Raw genomic sequence first — 2,473 nt, 5'->3', positions numbered from 1 at the left:
GTACAGCTAGCAAGTACGGTCTCCCCAAGAACACAAGTCCGTTCTTTGCTTACTTGGTATTGAGAAACGCCCGTAATCTTTAAGTTGCAGCCATTTTAAAGACGAGACGCGGCTGCACGTCCGCACCTTTAGACCCGCCCCCAAACCAACAGAGAGAGAGACAGCAGCCAATCAGCGCTCAGAACCACCGCTACTCACTCTCTCAGCCAATCACAGTGAAGCCAAAAAGAGGTCAAACTGCCCCGCGTGACGTCATTGCTGCTGTGGGCCTTTCAGCCCTGAGGTCAGACTGGCAGGCAACACTCGCCTGTGTGTGTCTTTTTGTGTGTGTGTGTGTTTGTGTGTGTGTGTGTGTTTGTGTGTGTGTGCAAGTGCGTGTGTGTGTCTCTGTGTGTGTATGCGTGTGTGTGTGTGTGTGTGTGTGTGTGTGTGTGTGTGCGTGTGTGCGTGTGTGTGTGTGCATGTGTGTATGTGTGTGACATTTGAACTGTTTTCTTTTATCCACTTTTTTCTATATTTTTTTCTGACTTTTCGGCTTTAAACATCTATAAATATTTTTTTTAATTTCTCTCTTTTTTAATATTTTTGACACTTTATTTTGAAGCTTTAGTCAACTTTCAGGCTCAGGTTGAACTGATTTTAGGGACATGAAGATGTTTGAACTGACACTGAAATGTGAAGATTTTGTAGTTAACCGAGTCATTGAGTCATTAATAATAATAATAATAATAATAATAATGAGTTTAATATTCAGGTAAATGAGACTTTGGTTACATCATCTGCATAAAAACATCGTCATCAATAAAAACATAAGTGCTTATTATTGTTGTGCAAAACAAAGTAATACTGTCAAAGCTACAAGAAAACACAGTAAAGCATCATGGGTAACACTGAGTATGGCATCGTATTCCTTCAAAACCTTCACTCTTAGAACCTCTGTACCGAGAAAATACTGAAAACCAGCTGCAGCTCAAACCGCAACCTGTAGGGGGCCACAGAAACCTGCAGGGGCCACATAAACCTGCAGGGGCGACGGGAACCTGTAGGGGACGACAGAAACCTGCAGGGGCGACGTTGACCCCTGCAGGTTCCCGTCGCCCCTGTAGGCGTCAACGGAAACCTGCAGGGCCGACAGAAACCTGCAGGGGCGACAGCAACCTTCAGGGGATGATAAAAACCTGCAGGGGCTACCAAAACCTGCAGGGGCGATCAGAACCTGCAGGGGGGCGACAGGAACATGTAGGGGCAACTGGAACCTGAAGGAGGCGACAGGAACCTGTAGGGGGCGAGAGAAACAGGGAGGAGCGACAGAAACCTGCAGGGGGCGATGGAAACCTGTAGGAGCGACAGGAACCTGCAGGAGGCGATAGCAACCTGCAGGGGGGGTAGAAACCTGCAAGGGCAACAGAGACCTGCAGGGGCAAGAGGAACCTGCAGGGGTGTCAGAGACCTGCAGCCAGCGATAAAACACTGTTAGTTTGTTTACTTCAACTAAAAGATTCAACAAATGAAATTATGGCTTCTACAGTGCAACCAGCACTAAAGTCCTCTAAAGTGATCCAAAGTGATCCAAAATGGTCCCATGTGGTCCACCAGGATGCTACCCTGATACCCAGAACTACAGTTCAGTTCACAACTTCAGAGAGCATCTCTCCTACTGAAACTACATTTACCTTACGATCAACAAAATAAATAAATCTGGTTTCATTTTGACTTTTTGGCTCAAAAACACATTCACAACCATCTGGAACCATCAGAACCATCTGAAACCATCTGGAATCATCAGTACCATCCAAACCATCTGGAACCATCAGAACCATCTGGAACCATCAGAACCATCAGAACCATCAGAACCATCAGAACCATCTGGAATCATCAGAACCATCTGGAACCATAAGGAACCATCTGAGCCATCCGGAATCATCAGAACCATCCAAACCATCCAAACCATCTGGAACCATCAGAACCATCAGAAACATCAGAACCAACAGAACCATTAGAACCATCTGGAATCTTCAGAACCACCTGGAACCATCAAAACCATCAGAACCATGTGGAACCATCAGATGCTATGAGACTCGCGTTGACTCATCACCTCCAGCAGGGCCACGGCTACATCTCCATCGCTACGTTTTGGTTTAAAAAGAAATATCTCCCTCTCATTCCCTCTCATTCCCCCTGCTCTGGTGTTTCCCCTCTCATTACCCCTGCTCTGGTGTTTCCCCCTCTCATTCCTCCTGCTTTGGTGTTCCCCCTCTGATTCCTCTTGCTCTGGTGTTACCCCTCTCATCCCCCGTGCTCTGGTGATTCCCCCTCTCATTCCCCTTGCTCTGGTGTTACCCGTCTCATTCCCCCTGTTCTGGTGTTTCCCCCTCTCATTCCTCCTGCTCTGGTGTTCCCCTTCTCATTTCCCCTGTTTTGGTGTTTCCCCCTCTCATTCCTCCTGCTCTGGTTTTCCCCTTCTCATTTCCCC

At 47.1% G+C, this 2,473-nt stretch overlaps 1 protein-coding gene across 1 annotated transcript in view; it reads right to left on the bottom strand.

Annotated features, from left to right (window-relative positions):
- Positions 1-779, bottom strand: part of LOC117941423 (protein phosphatase 1 regulatory subunit 3C-B-like) — a 1,859-nt gene extending 1,080 nt beyond the window's left edge. The window contains exon 1 of the mRNA XM_034866447.1: positions 775-779. Coding sequence (XP_034722338.1) covers positions 775-779 — 5 coding nt within the window. The remainder of the gene's footprint in view (positions 1-774) is intronic.
- Between the last annotated feature and the right edge of the window lie 1,694 nt (positions 780-2,473).

This window comes from Etheostoma cragini, unplaced genomic scaffold (assembly GCF_013103735.1).
Source record: "Etheostoma cragini isolate CJK2018 unplaced genomic scaffold, CSU_Ecrag_1.0 ScbMSFa_720, whole genome shotgun sequence".
NCBI lineage: Eukaryota > Metazoa > Chordata > Actinopteri > Perciformes > Percidae > Etheostoma > Etheostoma cragini.
Note: the sequence above shows the minus strand (reverse complement) of the source record. Positions and strands in the feature narration are given on the sequence as shown.